Raw genomic sequence first — 19,150 nt, 5'->3', positions numbered from 1 at the left:
TTTTCACTTAAAATGAAACCGTGTCCCGACAGATAGGCAGCTTTTATATAGAAAAATCCAACTGCGAGTCACGTGGACCTTACATCAGATTATCCACCAAAGCACTGCATCAACACTACTAGTTGCAGAAGGGAAATTTCTCCATCCAGGAATATGTGTCCCGTGCTTGAATTTCTCCACGTTTCATGTCTCTGGCTGACGACAAAAAATTCCACTACTACATCCTGTTGCCCCCATAGTTTCAATTTTAATTTTATTCTTAATTTTATGATCAAGCATAAATGAATAAAAAGAAATTATTTACTGGATTATTGGAATGCTGGAGAATAGCAACATGACACAATTAAGCAGGCAGTTGGTACAAAATGAAAACAAGAGTTTGCAAGAAACTAGGCAGAGAGTGACATGAGTGGAAATTACATGGAGTGCCCTCCATGAATCATATATTCCCTCCACTCAAATCCATTACGTTCGCTGAGAGGAGAACAAGTATATACATTCTAGCTAAGAATGCGTGTGACGTGTACGAGTGCCACTGCCGCATGTAAGGAAAGGCCCCGCTCTCTTTGGGGAAGTTTTTTTGCTTGACCACCGGGTTTCCGTTGGAAAATCTCCTGGAGAGAAAAGAGAAACCATCACCACATCCATCTGAGGGGGGAAAAAAACAAAAAAGAAATTTTCTCTACAAAAAACTCTTCTTCTCCTCTTTTCTCTTTTTTTCTTCCTGTCCAAACCAGGTACATTATTCTCAATTCAGCTATTTTTACTCTGAATTTGTTTCCACGATTGAGTTTGAGCTTGATCAATGTGGCCTTGGTGGTGCCGATGCAGGTGCAGAGTGTATTTGCTTGCTGATAGTCCAGTGAGATGTGATTTTTTTGTGATTTATGGATCAACTGACGACTATGAACAAGAACGCAAACATAGAAGCGTCTCAGGTACAATGTGATGCAAAATGATGCCAATTAAATTACATAATCCCTTTTTAATGGCTTGGCCGGTATTTTTGAAATTAAATTTCAGTGTATACCGTGATCGTTTGTGGAGTAATGCTTTTTTGTTTTTGTTATTTCTGTTGTTTTGTTTTGTGTAGGGAGATGGCGTTGCTGCTCAATCTCCTGCTGCACCTCCGCCGCAGGGACAGTCTGAAAATATTGGTTCCCGGGCTGGGAATACGGTGATTTGCTTTTTCTTTTCTTTTTGAGTTTTTTTTTTCTTATCTTTGAATTTTTCTAATGAGATCTTCTAGACCACCGTCAATGTTGCCGCTATTGATCAGGTTATATCAATTATCATACCACTTTTTTTTTTTTTTTCTTTTCTAACCTAATAATTGAAATGGATATGGACGAAAATATGAGTAATTTTTTTAATAACATATGAAAAATAAAGTTTGATGAACAGTGCCACAATTTAGGTACACCTATGCCTAAGTAGTGTTTTTTAAGAAATTAATAATATGACAGGATTTTATCCGCTAATTTATATTGTATGCTTTCGAGTATATTGCTTGATGGAGTCTACTGGTTATTTTCAATTTTGATCTATAATCTCTCATCTTGAAGCTAGTGGTTCTTATGCATTCTAAGTATATCATCTTTGTTGCAGGTTTACAAGAGTGGGCCGCTTTTTATATCATCTAAAGGTGTCTTTCAAATCTAGTGTTTATGTATTTTCTTAATTCTTACACTTAATGATGAATAGCAAGCTACTGTTTGCAAAGGTGTTAAATGTGCTTGTATCAAGTCTTCTAAAAATGGCATGATTCTTGATGCTTCCTGAACTAACATATATTTGCTGTTTATATATCCTGAAATTCCATTGACATAGGAAGAAATTAGCAAAAAAGAAAGACAGTAACTTATTGTACTTTAAAATCACTTTTTATGTCAATTATGTATTAAGGTTCAGGCATTCTTTCACCTGCTGTTTTGCAAAGAGGCAGTTTTGATGATTCCAACACTTGCCCTTAGGTTGAGCTTTCCATTTTTTTTTATTTTTTGAAAAAAAAAGCTCCAGTTCTCTCTTCAGTGTGGTTAATCATATTTAATTGAAGTTTTAGTTATCTCTATGGAGAACCTCGTGTTTTTTCTTTCAATTTGCAACATTCAGATACTTTCTGCGGCCTTTCCTGTCTTTTTATGCTGACTATAGACATCTAAGCTGGATATATGGCATTTGTTTCTTTAGATAAAACGTACTCTGTGTATCAGTTTTAACAACCCTAGGAGTTGAGTTATATACAATAATCTATTCATGCTTTATGAATTTCATTGGTATCAATATGTACCTGAGATATATAATATTTATGAACATCTAAGATGCATCTCTAATAACTTCTATGAGGATCTTGGCCTACTTGAGTTATATTCTCTATAAATTCTTTACATAGGAATTGGTTGGACATCCTGGAAGAAGCGATGGTTTATTCTTACACGAACTTCACTGGTTTTCTTCAGAAGTGATCCAGTAAGTAAATTTGCATATTTTTATTTGCAAATGCACATATCGTATGGACAACAGCATTTAATATTGTAATTATTCAAATCCTTTCCCATCTCTTTCATTCTGCATGTCAATTGCACTTCTATAGTTTTATAAGGTTCACCTACAATTGAACCTCCCAGAATGCTGTTACTCAAAAAGGGAGTGAAGCGAACTTGACTCTTGGTGGTATTGATCTCAACAGTTCAGGCAGGTCAGCTTGCTTTTTCAGTTAGTTAATTTCAGTTTTGTTTATCGTAGTTGTTTCCACAACAGAATTGAGTCTAAGTTACTTACTTCACAGCATTCTATTTGGTTGATTTCTAGTGTGGTTGTGAAATCAGAAAAAAAACTCTTGACTGTTCTCTTTCCTGATGGACGTGATGGGCGAGCTTTCACTCTTAAGGTGGCTCTCTATTCTTTTATTTGAGTCTCTTTTGAGATTGCTTTTTCATTATTATAGCACACGTAACAAAAAAAAAAGGATGCACTATCAAAGTCAAGGAAGTTGGAACTCGGATGTTGAACTCTATACTTCATTATATTCCTTTATAAACTGGTGCTTTGGTAGGAATGGCTAGTGAAAACTGACTTGGATTTCAATTCTACCGATAACATTTTAGTCAATGTATGTTTTGAGTGGTCAAAATCTGCTGAAGAAATCATCAATTGAAACGTGTGTTAAATAATGGGCATAAATGAAAATTGGGAGCATTCTTCCCCACTATTTACTATTTGCACCATTGAGATTGTGTAATCCACTGTTGAGTTTTGTTGTCTTGCAGGCTGAAACTTTGGAAGATTTATATGAATGGAAGGCTGCACTTGAGAATGCTCTGGCACGAGCACCAAGTGCTCCTGTAATGGCACCAAATGGTATTGTAAAGAATGATCAGAATGATGGAACTGATGCTTCTTCGGACCACTGTGCAGTAACATGTATTTTCTTTCTTTATATTTTGCTCAAGTTTCTTGATTACCAATTGCTACTGGGAATTTCTGGATTTAATATTCTTGTGCAGCTTAAATTTTTGCTAAGATGTTCCAAGAGCTTAAGAGTTTTACAAAGCAAAACTTATAAGATATTGAAATTCTAGGTGGCAATCAGATATAATAATTCAAAAAACCTGATGTTTTACTTTTAATAGCTCACTTTTTGTGAAAAAACAAGGGACGATCTTGTGCCAATTTTAGTAGAATTTTACTTTTGGTGTTACGATGAGCTTTAGATCTTCCAAATTTTCTTTTCATTTTATCATGGAAATTGGTGTCCACAATCTCTGATTATTGGCATGGGAATCTTCAAACTTCTTTTAGAATAGTTTTTGTACCATGAGATCCTGTATGAAGTTCTGAACTAGGGAAACTTTTTCTCTTCCAGTTTTCACTTAATTGGGATACTGCTGATGCTTTTTTTTCCATCCACAGTGAAGGATAAAGTGTCCATGAAAGCTTTGGTCATTGGCAGACCAGTTTTACTTGCTTTAGAAGATGTTGATGGATCTCCATCTTTCCTAGAAAAGGCTCTTAAATATATAGAAGAGCACGGTAGGTTTCTTTGCCATGCTTGCTTGTGATACTGTTTAGTAGTATTTTAAGATGTGTTTTCTGGACTGAATTACTTTCTTGCATATTTTTGTCCATTGATTAAGAAATACTTCGCTATTTGTTGGCTGGGATACCTTTTTTTCTTGTGCTTGAGAGATAACGCACATTTTATCTGAAACATTATAATTGGCAAGTGCATCTTCCAAGGTTTATTTATTTATTTTTTGATTATCGTGAAAATGATTAAACATTTTTTAAGCACTTTTACTACGATGGAAAATCCACCATTTCCATGATATGTACTTCCTTTTGCCAGCAGATATGGTTTGGGTGATTGACCCTGCCTCTTTGAAGAGTCTATAAATTGTTTTCTTATAGAAGAAAAGGTCTTCTAAGTATCTGTCTTTGTTATCAACTTTCAAGATGCCTTTCAAAACATGCATGTAATTTGGTAGTTATTTTGGTTTCTTTAAGTTCTATATTTCGTAATAGTTTTGTATCCCTTTGAAGAAAAAATAGATTATCTTTTGTTTCCCATTTATTTTTAGTCGAGTTAAACAAATAAAGATCTATAAAGAATCCTGTAATTTCCCTTTTTCCAATTTTCTTCCGACTTATTTTGCCTTTCAAAGGTTCCTGAGATAAAGCTTTCATGTCGATGTCTTTTCTTAATCTATCAAGTCTCTTGAAAGTCAGGAAATCTCTTCCACTGTTGGTTAAATATGGACAGATTTGTTTTCTTTTCTGAGTTGTTTCATTCTGATCAATTGAAAAGTAATAAACAGGAGTCAGGGTGGAAGGAATTCTACGACAAGCTGCAGCTGTTGATGATGTTGAGCATCGAATTCGGGAATATGAACAAGGTTTACTAAATTCCTTTTGTAATAATTTTGGTTTGTTTTTAAAAGGCAACTGACACAGGCTTCTTTTTTCATATTCACATTTTAGACCAATCTAAAGTTTAATGTTCATGTGTTCTTTTCCTTGAATTAACTTTGACAAGCATACAGAGTACAAAATGTTCAGATACTAATAGTTAGCAAACATCTGTATTTATGTAGTAAAGATAAATAAGGCAGTTACATGGTTGTCTCACGTTGGAAATTGGAAATAATTTTATTTCTGATTTATCCTTCTGTATTTTAGAGTTTTGGGTCTTGCTTTATGATTTAGGAAAATCGGAGTTCTCTCCAGGGGAAGATGCACATGTGATTGCTGATTGTATCAAGGTATTTTCCTTGTCACAATGAATGCAGTTTACAGTTTATTTATGAAACCATTACTTTCTTAGTCCTTGAACTTCTTAATCAATGTCCTCGCAATCTTCCAGTTTTTCCTCCGTGAGTTGCCGTCCTCCCCAGTCCCTGCATCTTGCTGCAAGGCACTGCTAGAAGCATTTCGTAAGTCTGTTGCCGATGTGTGTATTTTATTATTGTCATCTGAAATCATGTCGTTTTATCTATTAGCTATGCATGTTATACTAAAATGACATTAGCAAATAATACAAGTGCCATTTTAAATTGACAACTTTCTTTTCCTTTTTCTCATAGATAATTTATTGATTCCTAATCCTTATTAGCTCCACACTTTTTAGTCCAAACATATAACATCTCTTACCATGATTTGAAGCAGAGTTTGTGGTGCAAGATTTTAGTCCTGTTTGTTGGTCAAACTAGAAAGAATGTGAATAATGTTTTTGGTTTTGTGGCATAAGAAACTACATTGAACAATATAAAGTCCATTATATCTTCTTGTTTATTGTGCCTCTCACATGTACTTCTCATAAATAAAATTATCCAAACTTTTGTTCCAAACAACATACAATGATGTTGGTAAGTGAAATACAAATTTGTGCAAGTTTTATGCATGAACATAAAAATTGGGCATATCTATCCTAGTTCTCTACCTGAATGCTTTCTTGTTTATCTGCATAGTTACCTTAATATGCATACCTTGACTGTACTCGATATATGGGGCATAGTTATTCAGTTTCCTTATGTAGCATTTGATTGATGAGAGTATGCTTTTACACTAATAGTGACATTTTAAATCTAACAGAGATTTGATTTGAAAACAATCTTGAACAATTTATATAGTAAAAAAAATCTAACTTCTTGGATATATGTCTAAGTTATGGAGTCGGGACAAAGATTGAGTTTCCAATTCTATTGTTTTGGTAAATTGGGGTAGCTAGGGGCAGTACAAATTAATTGAAACAAAGGTGCTGGAGATTCATGATGACGTAACTTTAAGCATTTATGGATTTATGATGGAGTTGTGAGCTTCCTATAAAATTCAGTAAAATAATCAAGGAAATCTGTTTCTACATTTTTTTTCTTGTGGCGTCCCGTTATGGTGTTTTCAGTTGCTTATATATTTTTCAATGCCATTATCCATTATTTGACTACTTTTTAACAATTTTCAGGAAAAGATCGTGGCAATTCAGTTAATGCCATTCGAGTGGCAATATTGGAAACCTTCCCTGAGCCAAATCGTCGCTTATTGCAAAGGTAGTTTATGTGTCTTTTCCATAAGCATGTGGATCTTCTAACAGACCCTTTTCTTGCTAATTACCACCTATATTTTGGTTTCCCTGCTGAATGCACTTTGGATTCTCTTAATCAAATTTAATGTGCACTTCATGGTTTATTTCTCTACCTACAAGTCTGGTTGGTCCTTCTCTAGGATAAGTTGATATTTTACCTAGGATGATTCTTATGTATAGTTGCATAAAAGAAGGCAAAACAAAAGAAAGACCTTGTGTAACATTTCTTCTTGCATACAATATCTCTAGTGCACTTACATTCTTGCACCCAAATGTTTTATAATGCCTTTGACGAGAAGGACAATAATCATTAATATCTATATGTTCTTCTAAGTCTATGCACGAGAAATGGAAGGCATAATTTAGAAGGGAAATGGGGATTTATTCTAAGTATTTTAGTTTATAGCAATCTGAGCTTTTTTTTTTGGTAATTATAATTTTTAGATTAGACTTAATTTTAGTCATTTGGATTGTCAATCTGCACTACGTGAACTGTCTCATTCATATTTGAGATTAGGTGAACATAATAATGTGTTAGATTTGCCTTTGCCTTATCTTTTTTGTTTCTGCATGATGTCCTTTTCCTATTTAAACATTTTGCTCTCAGCTCAGACTATCGTGGTGATTGTAAATGATGTTATATTTTGTTTGTGCGTGCAGAATTTTATTGATGATGCAAAAAGTTGCTTCCCACAAAGCTGAGAATCGAATGAGCACTTCAGCTGTTGCTGCTTGTATGGCACCTTTACTTCTTCGTCCCCTTCTAGCTGGTGAATGTGAAATTGAAAATGATTTTGATGTGGGAGGTGATGGTTCTATGCAACTTCTGCAAGCAGCTGCTGCAGCTAATCATGCTCAAGCCATTGTTATAACATTGATGGAGGAGTATGATAAGATATTCAGTGTAAGCTGTAAATCTCTCTTTTTATTTAGAATTGTCGAAATAGAAAGAATAGTAGAGTTTTGGAGAAGAAAGTTCTTGCTTATTCCCTCAAGCAATGGGGTTTACACATAGCTGGTCAGTGAATCAATTAGGAAACACAAGCAATGAAATCCCTATAATATATCCCATTATTTACACAATTATAGTTTTCACACTTGCAATATTCTAACAAGAACCACTATTGATATGTTCTCCAGCACCATGTAAAGCATGCTTATGTTTAAATTTGGAAGGTTTTCTACTTAGTGCTTTCTCTGGGATTTACACGATTCTAGGCATTAACTTTTTTGAATCACTTGGGGAATGCTTTAGGGTCTAAAGTCAATATGGAGAGTCAAGCAGCCATTTGGAGGCGATGGAGAGTTAAGCTTAAAAGATTTTTTTATCCTTTCCTTTGTATTAATATAGAAATAAAGAAATAAGTCCAATTAAGTCCCTATACTTTTGTTCAAGAGTCAAATAAGCCCAATTCAAACTTTTTAGTCAATTTAAAGCCCTTGTACTTTTACTAAAGGCCAAATAAGTCCCGACTTAATATGGTATTATTTTTTTAACAATAAAATATTTTTTTTTAATAAATAAAATATTATTTTTAAATAAAATTTCATTTTTGTAATTTTAAAAATTATTTAGTATTTCTATGTACTTTTTTATTTTTATATTAATTAAAATACTAAATTTTTTATATTTTAAATTATAAAAAATAATATTTTATTATTAAAAAATTATATTATATTAAGTCATGACTTATTTGATCCTCAGCAAAAGTACATGGACTTAATTGGCTAAGAAAATTGAATTGGACTTATTTGGCTCTTGAGCAAAAGTACATAGGACTTATTGCCGTATTAATATTACGTAGAGTAGTAAAGTCATTGATGTTTCTGAAATCCACTTAGAGATGGAAACTGGTGTCCTTATAATTCTGACTAATGGTTCTGAGTTTAGCAGCAATCACCCCTGAATTTCATCCAGATTTGAGGAGTAAAAAGACCAGTAGTATAAACATTGGAATGATATGTTTATTGTGTAGTGCAATATAATGCAAAATATAGGCCAGTACTGGTGCGCTAAAGGTAATAGCACTAATAACAATAGAAATATCAAAATGCCAAAGTTAAAAGAATTTGACAGCTTCTTAATATTAGATTGTTTTCTTCATCTAAAAGTTTTTACTTTATGCCTCTTATGAGTTCATATAGCTTCTTCAGGAAGGTGTCATGTCTCCTGGATTATATTCCGACTCAGAGGAGCGTGAAAGCGAGGATGAGGAGGTAACAGATGATGGTGAATACTATGAAGATGATGATCAGAATGATGCATCTCAAGAGTCTGATGCATACTCAGATGATGATCTTGGAAATGCATCAACTGGAACAGAGAGTGGTGATTCTGGGGACAAAGATATGTCTGACAATAAGGTTGTCTGTACTTTCTAGCACAAGAATATGTAATTATTACAATATACAAATGAAAATGCAGTTGCACATATTGGATTGTTCAGATGATAAAAGTGAAAAATACTTACTCTATCTGCTTCTAAGATGCAGGGTGATGATCATAGATCTACTGCCAAGTCCACTCAAGTAGAGAATGATTGTAGAGTTGAAGAATCATCAAATTCAGTTCAAATTTTACTACCTACAGATCGTGATGTAGAAAGGAGTGAGAATATTCTGGGCCAAAGTAACAATAATTTGGCAACACAAATCATTCAGTCAGATGAAAAGCCAGGAGATGATCCGAGGGAAACAATTTTGGAGAACACGCAAACTGATGATCCATCTGCATGCATTCAAAAATCTGCAAGCATGTCCAATGGACAGCAGCATAAGCCTGCAAACGTTTTGGACCGAGTCTATGTGAGTGTATATCTTGTGTCAATAACAATAATGTGGTTTGGTGTTGCATTGCCACTTATTTTCTCCCATTGAATGTTCTCCAACTATCTCTTTTTCCAAAAGAGAAATTGGACATTAAATTTGCATATTTAATCATTTTCTCATTGGCAGGAGTTCATGTTACGAGTGAGTTATTTGTGATCTGATTTTTTTTCCTCTTTCCTTCTGGACATGAGTTCAGGCAAAGACAGACATTTCTATGGCTCCCATTGATTGCACTTCGGATGATGAGTAAGTCTTGCTTATTTATTTGGCAGAATACACTTCTTTTAATGTCCTTATGGTCTTATCTATATGTTGTTGCAGCCATTTTTGCATCCTATAATAAAGATTGTGTACACATTCTTGATGCCATCATTCTGTGTATGGACTTCAATTAATTGAAATTTTAAATTGAAGGGAAAATAGGAAATATTTTAGAGTTAACTTCTGGGTTGGTCTAACTAATGCTTTATGGGAGTTTGTAAGCGTGCATGAGGGACAAACAGAGAGAAGGGACCATAATAGATTAATTTTGAAATAACAGAAGAAAGATGTTATGTTACATTTGGCTGACATTCTTTTTATGTTGTTTTACCTGGATCAAAAAGATATTCCAAGGAAATAACATGTAATTTATGTATGAGCAATATATTTTGGTCGACTAGTTTAACATCTTTCTCTGGAATATTTGGTAGATTTCTTAACTGATGCTATTAATTTTTTGTCAATTAGTCCTTATGATGTGAAGATTTGGATGTCAATACATAAGTCTCCCCTTCTCCTTCCAACTTACTATTACTATCCAGTTATATTACTGAATGGTTGATAAATGTGTGATCTCTTTCAAAATCACTTATTATAGTTAGATATCCCTCATGTTCATGGTGTTGAACTTTGATTGACTAGACTTTCAGATTTACATCCCAGTATCAATATTTATGCATCTTGTAGGATTAATGATGCAACAATTTTCAAACATACTGTTTAATTCTTAATTTTATATTTCCTTTTTTCAAAAATGGACATGTCATTTAGGATGGGCTTAAGACCTTTCTTTTAAGTGTCATGGACAGCTATTAGTTGGCTCCAAATGTGATTGCATCTGACATTTTGACCTGAATGTAGAGCTGAAATCCAGAAGCTGGAGTCTGCTAAAATTGACTTGCAACGTAGAATTTATGAAGAGGTGCATATTTCAAATGGTGCCTCTTTCTAGTAATCAATATGAAGTTTTTTGGGGGGTTTCACAATAATTAACTTTATTTTCGCTTACAGGTTAAAGGAAATGCAGTTCTGCAAGCCAACTTGGAAAAACGAAAGAAGGCCTTGCATGAACGCCGTGTAGCCCTTGTGCAAGAAGTATGTTCTGTAGAAATTCACCGTCTGTGTTGTTGTATTGGTTCTTCCATTTTTCCTCTTTTTGTCTCTTCCAATTTCACAGGGTCATGGATATTTTTGTCCCCTAGGCAAGCAGAGGTGCATGAGGAACTTTTAAGTTTTTTTTTCCCCTTATCCAAGTATCTATTGATTCTATTCATTCGCCTAGGTAGGAGATGTGGGAAGGGAAACAGATTTGTTAGATCCTCTTTTCATGGGTGTTTGTTAAAGAGCTAGGAAGTTATCTCAGTTTGGCTACATAGAAGTGAGAATTTTATGCAGTATATTTCAAGTGAGGACATCAACAGCAGCATAGGATTTCTATTGCATGCTTTCCATTATTCTTTTTTTCTCTCCATGATAATGGTAGTGCAATGACAAATCCATATTTTATATTGTGAAAGCACCTAGCTAGAAAGAGGACATCTTTGTGATTCTCAGGTAACTTCATTTACCTTTTCAGCATGGACATGAATTGAAGGTGTGATGATTGAGTTTCAGTAATAATAAAAAATATTTATGGGACAAGGGATGTGTAAAGTAGAAATTAGAATCAAGTTGGCATTACTTAATGCCTGGAGACAGACATTCACAGTTGCCTATAATCTGAATGAATTGTTATCATTATTGTTATTATTATTTATTATTATTTTCTTCATCATCTTTATCAGGTAAATTGTGTGCACTTGGTTGAATTTTTTCAGTATAATGTTGACGCTGGTGAGCAAGCGTAATTGTGTTTCTTACGCTAATTTTATTTACAGGTGGCAAGACTTCAGGAAGAGCTGCAAAAGGAGAGAGAAAAGACGATGTTTCTGGAGGCAGGACTTGATGAATCTCAGGCACACCAATCTGTTTCAGCTTTTTTTGATGAAGAAGTCAGTCCAACTCTTTTTAGGTGTTAATTATAGTTTGTCTCTGTCATGCATCAAATTGTTAACTTGCAAGGGTGCAACAGATGAAGGCTGAGCTTGAGGAATTAAGTCAACCAGAGGCAGATGTCTCCAATTTGAAGCAGAAGGTTGATGATCTCAGCGTGCAGCAATGCGAGCAAGATTCAAGCAATCAAGCAAAGCGGTATGTTAAAGGCTTCAAATAGATGACGTGTGATGGGTGGAGAGGGGAAGGATCTTGTGTTCCTTTTGAAAAACAGAAAAGAACAAATACAAACTAATGGTGCATAGTGCTTAATTTTCTCTTTGTTTGCAGGAAAGATAAACAGAGAGATATTGATGCTAATGCGATTTCATATTTTGGAAGGTCTGCATACAAGGTAACTGCATGTTAGTGCTTCTTGTTTATTTAAGTGATGTTTTCCATTAATAGGCCTTGATAGATGAAACCCAATTAGTGGTTATCAAAAAACTAGAGAAAAGCCTCATGTCTTGACCAAGCTCTTAGAGAATCCAAATTAATCTGAGACTAGTATTGTTTAAAAGTGGTGTACAAAATCGTTTGCTTTGCCAGGGTTGAGAGAGGGTCGTCTATAATTCACAGCATTCCCTTCGCATCTTTGCAATTCTTTGTTTAAGCTTGAAAAGTAACATTGTGGTTGATTTTATTAGATTAATTGATAAACGTGAAGAAGGTTCTTTGGAATCTAGATCAACCAGTAGATTAGTGTCTGTTGTCTTTGGAAGTCCACTCTCTTTCCTTAACTGGCAGTTTCTGGTATAACAGGATAATTATGCAGACGAATCAACTAATTTGCCGAACAAGACTCCACCTCAAAACCAGCAGCCAGACCCTGCACGGAGCAGCAACTCCAAGTCTTCAACCACTTCCAAAAAGTCTAGCTTAAGGAGCGAGGTAAAACATGAAACTAGCCAATTGTGTTTCTCAAGTAGTCAAGTTGGCCTGAGAATTTCACCAATTTGCTTTCGTTGGAAACTATCAGTTCTAGATATATTCATGCCACTTGCTGCAATTGTGCATAACAGGGGCTGAATTCCACAACTTCTGCACTGACAAAATTGACAACCCGACTCAATTTTTTGAAGGAGCGGCGTGGCCAGCTTGCCAGTGAACTCCAAAATATAGCTTCAGGTCGATCTTCAGGTCAAGCAGCTGCAACTAATAAAGTTAGAGGATCAGATGTTCGTCAATCGCCCCAACTCCCCGACAAGAGCCAAGGTTCAGAAGTTCATTCCGTTCAAAATCCAGAAAAAGGCAGAGGATCAGAGAGCTCGGGGATAGAAGGTCAATAACATAAATTTTTTTTAAAATCTAGAAAATCAGATAATCTCCGAGATGGAGGAAAATCTTTGGAAATCCAACATCCCTTAGACCAGACAAAGGAAAATATGAATGCCATGGTACCCATAATTTAGGCAAAAGTGGAACAGGAGGCCAAGCTCATGCGACTCCGAGAACCAACTCCAGATGATACTCAAATTAGTGATCATTTTTTTGCACACACTAGCATTTTTATATCGGCAATTTGTGTGAGATGGATCGTGGCACTTGGTAAATGGAGAGAGCAATACATCAAGGTACTTGGTGTCCAAACTGAAAGGTGTTATTAGTGCTGATACCCCATAACCCTAGGTTGTACATAGCAACCAGATGTAAGTTGAGTCCTAAGCTGAATTGCTTGTAAGTTGACGAAGCAGGATTTTGTTTACGTCCTTTTGTATGGGTAAACGCCGATTTTAATGTGAGTGTGCTCTTACATGACCTATAATCAAGCCTCCGCCTATTGTCTTGATGATCTAATTTTACATGCATCGCTGTCCCACAAATTATTTTGATTAGATGAACTGCATTACTCAATCTTTTCTATATTTTTCAGGGACATCAAGTTCGCGTTGAGTTTCCATTTTTTTCTTCCAAATATTGGAGAATAGAAGGTGATGGTGAAAGTCAATACCCATTCGCTGCTTGTAATTACAAGCACAATGGTCATGAAACTCGGCCAATATCATGGTCTTTTCTATCGTATCAAACTGGCAATACGGCAATCATGCGCGTTCAGCGTTCTAAGCCAACACAACGGCTCAACGGGCAGATCCCAGAAACTCAGACGTGGAAGCACAACCACGTGCCCGTCACAAGTTCCAGAGCTCACACGCACAACACGAGAGACTACAAAAGCCGCTGCCGAGAAGTCAATTCTTCTCCGAGATCCCCTCAAGGAGGACCTGTGCTTGCAGCAACTGGCAACGACCCAGAGCTGACAGTGACATGGACGGAAGTTAAACGTGTCGAGTAAAATAATTTTGAAAGGAAAATTCAACAGAACTGCCACACGCATAGACTAAGATAACAAGAACAAACGCTTTTGCAGGACGTAAGAACAATACTAAATTATTAAGAGTCTTAAAAAAGAAATTCCAATAATAATTTTCACCATCAACAATAATAATAGTAATAGTAAGACTGCATTCAATTTCTTATGACTGGAAATAATACGAATAATAATTTTGTCGTCGTCATCAGTAATTGATTAAAAATCCTTGAACAATTTTCTGACTTGCTCAAGCGTCACAAAGAGAACCACAGTGAAAGGGCCCTGCCGTGAAATCGTAGGTATAAAACCCTTGTAAAGGGCCACAATCCCTTCAGCTTTCACCGTCTTCATTGCGCAATCAATCGCTCCGTTGTACGGCGCGGCTTTTCCTGCCTCCACTTTCATGTTCATAACCCTCGTCTTTATCACATCCACTGGATTTGACGCTACTGCCGCCACAAACCCCGCCGCGAAGCTCGCCGTCACATGCGTCCCCAGCCCGTCCCTCATCACTCCCTTCTCCAGAATGGCTTCTTTGATTTGGTCGTACGACGCCAGTTGCGACGCCGTCACGATCATTGCACGGTTCACAGTCAGGGACGACCCGCGCCACAGGCTAGCTATTCCCTCCTGCTTCGACATTCGCGTTATGGCGTCAATCACGCCATTGTAGTTGCGCCGCTGAGTCAGAGGGAGCCGTCCATCCGCTTGCATTCTCACCATCGCCACATCGGCTGGGTTACCGACGGCCGCACCGACCCCTCCGGCGATTAATCCAGCGGTGATCTTGCTCACCAGCGGCATGCTTCCAGTATCTGGATTGGTCCATTTCTGTTTGAGAACATCGTAAAGACCCATGCGAGTTGTGGAGTAGAGTGTCTGACGGAGAACGGTGGCTGAAACGCCGGAGAACAATGCAGCAACACCTTCAGCCTGCACAATGCGCATGCCGACAGAGACTGGGCCAACGCGAGGCGGCGGTGGTGGGGCAGAGACATGGATGGAGTTGGGAGGAATGACGGCAGCAGAAGCAGAGGAATTGAAGGCGAAAGCAGGGCGTAGGTTGTGTATTTGGTGGTGAGGATTTGGCAAGCTCTCGCCTTGAAGCTGCATGCGGACCTTAATCAGATCGAGAGGATGAGTGGAGCAACCAGCAACAATGGAAGCAATCCCACCTTCAACAAAACCTTTGACACCCATGGTTAGTTATCTCTCCTTCTCTACCTTCTTTCCCTCTGGTTAAAAAAAGAATGAAAAAATATGGAACCAAAAACGCAAAAATCAATAAAATTTGCCTATAAAAATGAAACCCAGTTGGGGTTCAAATCACTGGAGACAAGAAGATGAGAATGGAGGCTAAAAGCTACGGAAGAAGAGTGAGGGACGGAAGGCCTCTGAGACATATGCTAATGAAAATAGAATAAGAAGAAAAGAATGGGTTTAGGATGGTTTGGGAGAGAAGAGTTGGAGAGAATATATAGGGGAAAGGAAAGCGAGAAGGAAGCAGAATAGGAAGGTAGATACGGTGCGTTGAAAGCTTGAAGCGGAGGTCATACGCGGTTGATGGGGTCCATGCTTTAAGAGAGGAGAGGCGAGAGACCGGCTTCTTTTTATATTTCTCCTCTTTACACAGTTATTAGCTCCCTCGGCCTGACTTTGACGCTACCTTAGTTTAGGTTGTATCCGCCTAACCCTAATTTTTTCTTTTAAATAAATTAATTTCCTTCCCCAATTTTGTTGGAGCATTCAATTAGGTTATTATATATTCACTTAAAATATAGATACTGTTAACTTCGTTATTATTTTTTAAAAATTATTGCTTTAATTTAGTCATAAAAATAAGATTTATTAGAGTGAAAATTAAAATTTGAAACGCATAAATACTTAAAAAATTAAAATGTATATGTAGGAGACGTATTTTTTATACAAATGTTAATAGTTTTATTTTTTATCATGAAATTGCATTAAACAAGATTCCATGAACAATATTACAATACAAGACTGAAGAAAGGTCACTCAACTCAGTAAAATAGGGCAAGATCCAATTGAACCAACCTTAAGAATTGAGGAGCATCTCCCAGAACATGCAACAAACGGCACACGGGAGAACTATAGAAATTATCGCCACAACTGCTGCTACTGAGAAAACTGAGCCACATAAAAGAATCAAATGCCATCCTTGTAAGTGATGAGGCAAACACAACCTCTCAATTTTACCTTAGCCACGGATATATCACATTCTGATAAATGGAGACCAAACCATATTTACTGTCATCAACCATGATAGAAGCTCCCAAGCGAGAAAAAGATAATCTTTGATGGCCCAAACTGCACCAAAGAGGCGGTGGTTCTATATTAATGAGACCACTCTACGTTAAAGCATAAATCTGAAAAAAATATATATATAAATCTGTAAACCACAATCCACCATGTCAGAGAGGAAATCACCAATAAAGAGAGCAAATCAAACCAAATCAAAATAAACTTTCTGGACAGAGAAAAACCTACTCTCTCAGATGAACTCTCCTTAGTCGAACTTACTCCATTGACCCAAACAGAAAGCAGAAATCCTAACTCACTTTTTCGTTGGCCTTCTTATCACCTTCTTCAATTATGGTCTCATAGTACTTTAAACAATTTAAAATTCATGTAACAAGTTTTATTAAATTTGTTTAAACTATTAATATTGTAAAATTTTAAAATTTGCAGAAATTTATTGCATAAGAAATTTGAAATTATAAATGAACTTTATAGAAAGAAAAGCTCCAAAAATTGTAGAGGTAAAATTACAAATAGAACACGAGTAATATTTTAGAAAAGATATGGTCGCTCACCACACAAACAATAAATAAATAAGTAAAATTAAATAAAATCGTAAAATGGGTTTAAGGAACTTGCTTGCTTGTATCTCATTGGAGAGATGAAGGTTGCTAGGCCTGGAATGCAACTAATTGCTAACAAGGACCTATTAATTACTAAGTTTTAAAAATATTTTTACTGTTTTATAAAGACAAATTAATTTTTATTTTGTATATAATATAAAAAATGTGATTAATGTAACTAGACAATGAAATTTTGTTTATTATTTCTTCTCTCATATTACTTCTTTAAAATATTATTTAATTATTTTAAAATACAAAATTATAATTTAAGACAAAGTTACTTTTGGAGGATTCAGGGAATACAAAATAAACAAGTGAGCTAGAATGTCCTCTTACTTTGACTTTTAATTTTATTTTTCGAATTTATTTATTTTATTTAATTACAAAGTTTTCCCCTTTATTCATGCCCATCAAATATGCACCAAATAATTAAAATAAGAAAAAAAAATCAATACGTGGCGTATGACTCGGTGGTGGTGGAGAAGCATCACATCAATAATTGGATTCCAAGCATATATGGGGAAGGCTGAAGCGAAGCCAGGAAGCAACCTGAGGGTGCAATGCTATTATACATTGAAATTGGAAGGTGCATTGCATTGGTCGTTGGACTTGGACACTTTCGTTTAAATTCCCACCAATTTTTTTGTCCATCTCTTCAATGGATCACATTCACTCTTCTCTCGTAAGCGCTCTTTTTTTTTTTAATTTCTAAAGGCCATAAACCAGAAACAGTAGACTTTTATTATTAGACACAAATAATTATGTTCGTGTTGTTGCCATTTGGCTTTTCAGCAGCAGCAGCTCTTCTTTCCTTGTAATTTCAATTCATCAAATTAGTTTTTTCTTAAAAACCATTAAATAGCTTAAAAATTTTTTGGTCTTTTCAAACGATACAAAATTATTAAGATTTACCTTGTAAAATGATAAAAAAAATTTTACCTTATAAAATTATACATTAGAAAACCTTATACTATTCATAACAGTGTTAATCGCGCCGTGCTATTGGTTGTTGCATTTCTTGGGTTAGTAAACTGGAGTATAATGTATATGGGCTTGGGCTTGTTTGTTTCCTGGGGTTTCATCCATTTGTCAGGCTTATTCAAGGGCCTATTGACATAAGCATGTACCTTTTTTAATCCAATGATATTTGTTTTTTGTTTTTTTGGATTAAAAAACAGTTTTAACAACAGTTATTTTTTATTATTATTTTAGTCTTGACCCCCGTTTTCAGCTCTATAAATCCTGTAATATTATTTTTCTTTAACTAAATGAATCTTCATTTCTGCTTTGTAAAAGACAGAGCATAACACGCCTTCGCCTTAGAAAGTGGCCCATTTTTTGGATCTACAATAGCTCACTCTTCTGGGCTTATAAATTAATAAAATCTAAATCCCACCCTTTATTCTTTTTGTCCCATCTGTTAATTTTAATAATTTTAAAATATGTTAATATTAATAAATAATTTATTAATATAAAAAAAATTAATTTAAAAAGTTATAATTAATAAATTTTAAAAAATATTATGGTGTAAATAAAAAATAAATTTAAAACAATTACCAATTATAATCGTAAAGTGATCCGAAAAACAGTTGATGTGCTTATATAAGTTGCTATCAGCTTGTCCATTAGTTCTAAACTGCATTCAATAACTAAACTAAATACCTCTAATCCCTAAACAAACCTTACTCTTTTTTCCAAATCTCGACCTCTCTTCCCTTTTCTTCTCCATTGAGATATACTGGAGTCCTTAGCTCATAAACCAACTCCATTGATGAACGCTTGTGATCCATTGGGATTGAACTTGGTGATGTAAAAACTGTATTTGTTTATTATCGAGCTACAGTAGACGCCGGTGAAGTTTTTGCAGTGACAACAACCTACAATTGGGCTACAACGCAGAGAGAAGAGGGGCGTGTAAGAAGTGAAGCTGACTAAAGGGCCATGGAAGAGGTGGAGATAAGTAATGGAGTCTGTGGGAAATTATATGGGGAGAGAGAGAGGGGAGGGAGATAACTAAGAGAAAATGGGAAATTATTTTTTTTCCTTTCCCCTTTAGATCATTATAATTAGTTAGACTAATGGTTCATTAGATAGAGAGAACTCTAATTTTAAGAGAACCATAACAGATTGACTAAATTGTTTGGTTTCCTAAAATAAGGGACTATTTCATTATTAATGATAAAATTTAAGGACTAACTTAAAAATTGCCTATAAAAAATTGATAGAAGGCAAAAATTGAAAAACTAAAAAAGAAAAATA

General features: G+C 35.3%; 2 protein-coding genes across 4 annotated transcripts; one reads left to right on the top strand and one right to left on the bottom strand.

The window, feature by feature from the left end:
• Window positions 1-217: 217 nt before the first annotated feature.
• On the top strand, window positions 218-13,531 carry LOC110609244 (rho GTPase-activating protein REN1). Of its 3 annotated transcripts, none has more exons than XM_043954218.1 (24): window positions 218-737; window positions 832-938; window positions 1,094-1,177; window positions 1,609-1,645; window positions 2,393-2,469; window positions 2,628-2,698; window positions 2,812-2,890; window positions 3,270-3,423; window positions 3,913-4,032; window positions 4,818-4,895; window positions 5,206-5,261; window positions 5,363-5,432; window positions 6,458-6,542; window positions 7,238-7,481; window positions 8,723-8,941; window positions 9,065-9,382; window positions 9,603-9,652; window positions 10,529-10,589; window positions 10,679-10,762; window positions 11,545-11,658; window positions 11,739-11,857; window positions 11,990-12,053; window positions 12,461-12,589; window positions 12,721-13,531. In XM_043954218.1, the coding sequence occupies exons 2-24, from the start codon at window positions 888-890 to the stop codon at window positions 12,985-12,987; spliced, it is 2,631 nt and encodes an 876-aa protein (XP_043810153.1). In that variant the 5' UTR covers window positions 218-737; window positions 832-887; the 3' UTR covers window positions 12,988-13,531. The 3 variants fall into 3 exon arrangements, with proteins under 3 accessions (XP_043810153.1, XP_043810154.1, XP_021604379.1); XM_043954219.1 differs by having other exon boundaries at window positions 221-737; window positions 8,732-8,941; XM_021748687.2 differs by having other exon boundaries at window positions 224-737; window positions 9,071-9,382.
• Window positions 13,532-14,058: 527 nt separating this feature from the next.
• Window positions 14,059-15,469, bottom strand: LOC110609245 (mitochondrial uncoupling protein 5). Its single transcript, XM_021748688.2, has one exon. The coding sequence runs from the start codon at window positions 15,207-15,209 to the stop codon at window positions 14,226-14,228; it is 984 nt and encodes a 327-aa protein (XP_021604380.1). The 5' UTR covers window positions 15,210-15,469; the 3' UTR covers window positions 14,059-14,225.
• Window positions 15,470-19,150: the final 3,681 nt, after the last annotated feature.

This window comes from Manihot esculenta, chromosome 2 (assembly GCF_001659605.2).
Source record: "Manihot esculenta cultivar AM560-2 chromosome 2, M.esculenta_v8, whole genome shotgun sequence".
In the NCBI taxonomy this organism is placed as follows: Eukaryota; Viridiplantae; Streptophyta; class Magnoliopsida; order Malpighiales; family Euphorbiaceae; genus Manihot; species Manihot esculenta.
The sequence above is the reverse complement of the archived record's forward strand: the minus strand, read 5'-3'. Positions and strand labels throughout refer to the sequence as shown.

What these genes read in the sequence shown, in the direction of transcription:
- LOC110609244 (XM_043954218.1), top strand. Translation starts at nt 888, where the DNA reads ATGGATCAACTGACGACTATGAACAAGAACGCAAACATAGAAGCGTCT. An exon ending in AATTCGGGAATATGAACAAG is followed by an intron (nt 4,896 to 5,205) that starts GTTTACTAAATT and finishes TTTATGATTTAG; the next exon opens with GAAAATCGGAGTTCTCTCCA. An exon ending in GATTGCACTTCGGATGATGA is followed by an intron (nt 9,653 to 10,528) that starts GTAAGTCTTGCT and finishes ACCTGAATGTAG; the next exon opens with AGCTGAAATCCAGAAGCTGG.
- LOC110609245 (XM_021748688.2), bottom strand. Translation starts at nt 15,209, where the DNA reads ATGGGTGTCAAAGGTTTTGTTGAAGGTGGGATTGCTTCCATTGTTGCT.